Source organism: Cyprinodon variegatus, unplaced genomic scaffold (genome assembly GCF_000732505.1).
Source record: "Cyprinodon variegatus isolate N-32 unplaced genomic scaffold, C_variegatus-1.0 Scaffold523, whole genome shotgun sequence".
Classification (NCBI taxonomy): domain Eukaryota; kingdom Metazoa; phylum Chordata; class Actinopteri; order Cyprinodontiformes; family Cyprinodontidae; genus Cyprinodon; species Cyprinodon variegatus.
Window position 1 is genome coordinate 534578 of NW_015150976.1, and position 2912 is coordinate 537489.

General features: G+C 37.8%; 1 protein-coding gene across 1 annotated transcript in view; it reads right to left on the reverse strand.

Annotated features, from left to right (window-relative positions):
- Positions 1–6: 6 nt before the first annotated feature.
- LOC107095092 (N-acylneuraminate cytidylyltransferase-like) overlaps positions 7–2912 on the reverse strand; it is a 68114-nt gene continuing 65208 nt past the window's right edge. Inside the window, exons 2-5 of the mRNA XM_015391064.1 lie at positions 2323–2417; positions 1938–2097; positions 1687–1852; positions 7–485 (exon numbers count right to left, since the gene is read on the reverse strand). Coding sequence (XP_015246550.1) covers positions 271–485; positions 1687–1852; positions 1938–2097; positions 2323–2393 — 612 coding nt within the window. The 5' untranslated portion in view covers positions 2394–2417 and the 3' untranslated portion in view covers positions 7–270. The remainder of the gene's footprint in view (positions 486–1686; positions 1853–1937; positions 2098–2322; positions 2418–2912) is intronic.

Below are 2912 nucleotides of genomic sequence, written 5' to 3' on the forward strand. Positions count from 1 at the left end.
TTTACAGCTGAAAAAATGTATTGACCCTTTTATAAGATATAGTTAATGTTTGATAAATGAGGTATTTATTTTACCAGTTTTGGATAACCTGTACCCTGCAGAAAACCTCTCTGTCAGATTGGTTCCATCTTTTCTAAACGGTCCTTCCAACTGCCCATATTGTCAATGTCAAGATCTACCTTGTAGGTTATTTATTTTTCCAGGAAAGAGATTATACTAGCAGACCCTCTTTTACAATCCTCTGCTACTTTGCATTATTTCTTTCGTACTTCAGAAGTTCTTACGGTCGATCCGGTCCTGCTTCATCTGGGTTTTAGCCTTTTCTTTCTGCAGGAGGACGTGTTCGGCGAACTCCCTCACTGCTCCAGTCCCTGCAGCCTGGTGGCAGGTGTATTTGGCAGCATCAGCAGCATCCCTTGGAGCGTCTGCAGGTACTCCACTCAGACCTGCCAGGTTCAGACAGGCTGCATCTGCTCTATCATTACCTGAGAGAAAGAATGAGGAGAATTATCTTATTTCAAATGTAAAAATATCTGCTATGTTTGTATGTTTTCAGCCTCTATAGGATACAAGTCCTTTATTTAAAGAACTGAGTTTTGGGTTTGATTGTTTTTCTTTTACTCACTGAAACACAGTAGCTCGCATTTTCTTGTGTTATAACTGGGCTTTGACTAGGCCATTCTATTACTTTATATAGCCTAATTTAAATCATTCTATTGGTGCTAAGTTTAGTGTTTAGAGAGTTTTTTTTTCATTCTGCTTAACTTCCATGTAACTCAAGTCCCCACTTTGCTAAATAATGAGACAGCCCATCAGAAAGAGCCCAACCTGGTGTGACCAATGGTTTACTGATTGTACTGAAGTATAAGAAACAACCAGAACGCCCAGCGATGTAAAATGCTTTTCTTTTCTATGTTGTTTCTATAGTTGCTTACAATAAACCTACATAGCCTACAATAGCCTACATTACATTGTCTTCTAAAGTTGCTTATACTCATATCGCATCTCAACCATCTTTCATGTGCAAAAATTTTAATAACTAACTAATACTATATTTGAAATGACATTAACCCACAAATCAATAATATATTTGACTGGTTGAATGGAGATTAAATGCCTGTAATAATCACATTTAACCTGTTTAATTGGTTTTGAGATCTTAAAGCTCTACTACGTTTGTGGGGAAATTTAGTAATAGAGCAAACAAAAAAGCTTTAGAAACCTGTTTCTGCAGTGTTGTAGAATATACATGATGAGTTTTTTTTTATGTTATTTAGCCCTCTCTTGCCTTTTTTTAATAGTATAACAGCCAATCTAATACTGCACTGAAGAAGAGTTGATCCATTGATGCTTGGCTATGAAGCACCAAATGGCTAATTGTTTTGTGTAAATATCAGTCCTAAGGGTCTTCTTTGATGCTATGTTTCGTCATTTATTCACCTCTGACAAGTTTTTAACAAACTTCAATAACTCCAAAACACTTGCCTACTACTTGCTCCTCCTGTCTCATATACTACAGACAATAGCACCATCTAGTGACCAAATACTATAATTTTGGGCTCCTTTCACTACTTTGTGCACATCTTTTTAGGCATTATACTAAATAATGAAAAGATGTTCTCTACATACATGCATCATTAAAATATAATATTCATCAGCTAAACCAACTTAAAGACACTTCCTTACCCATGTAGGCCACATCCTTCCAGTCGAGTCTCTTCTTCTCCACTACTAACTGCACATCCCTCAGTGGATCATCCCCAACATCCATAACCTCACAGCCCATCACCTTCTTCAGTTTCTCAGCCATTGATTGGGTCACAGGGTCTTCATTGGAGATCAGCAGCACCACCTAAACATCAGAGGTTTTCTTTCTTTTTTTTCCATGTTTGGTGAATGATCTTCCAACAATATTCAAGCAGCTGAGAAATCCAAACCTCCACGCCATCGTTCTGCAGCATCCTCAGCCCTGTTGTGTCTTTAGTTTGGATGGACACAATGTCCTCTCCAGATGCAGACAGAAACACCCTCCCATCTGTCAAACATCTGGAAACCCTACAGAACATTAAAGACACTCCTCTACCAAAGTAACCAAATCTGTAGGAAGAAGCAAAGAAAAAAACAAAACTTATAAAGCTGTTTGTCACTTTCTATCTTATGACGATTCCAGTTTTTCACATCTTGCTTGCATTTTTCAACATTTTAATATAAATGTTTCAACATTTTTATGATATTTCTAATCACTAATGTCTTATACCTTGTTTTCGTGAGAGGAAAACATTTATATTTGACTCGGTTTAATATTTCTAAGGTCAGTCTTACCTGAGAACTCTCTCCTCCGCCACCGGCCAATCAATGTCCACATCTATGTCCACGCTGTGCTCCGGCTCCATCTCAAAATAGGCCACCTTCCTGCCCTAAACAGACACCAACATGAACATCAGAGTCTATGCAAACTAAGAAAGGACCTCATTGTCTACTGTAGGAAGTTAGTAATACTGTTGAATTACCTGTGTTGAATTTTCTTTTAGGATGAGGTCCCTGGTCCCGATGTAAAAAGAGCCATTCTCATACAGCTCTCCATCCCAGTCCTGATGCCGGGGACGCTTTGCAGGAATCAGATTTATTGGCTCAGTGTATTCACCACCTGATAGAAGAAAGGATCCATTAGTTTGGTCCTTAGTAAGCTTTGGTACTACATACACTCTCTAAGGTGGACAAAAAGCCTAAACCCTTATTTATTAACCTGAGACATTCAATTAAATTCAGTTTATTTATATAGCGCCAATTCACAACATATATCATCTCAAGGCACTTTACAATTCAACCAGATCATACAGTCAAATCGATTGAAAGTTTTCTATCTAAGGAAAAAAAACAGTTTATTACATCAACAAAATGCCCTCTGGGGA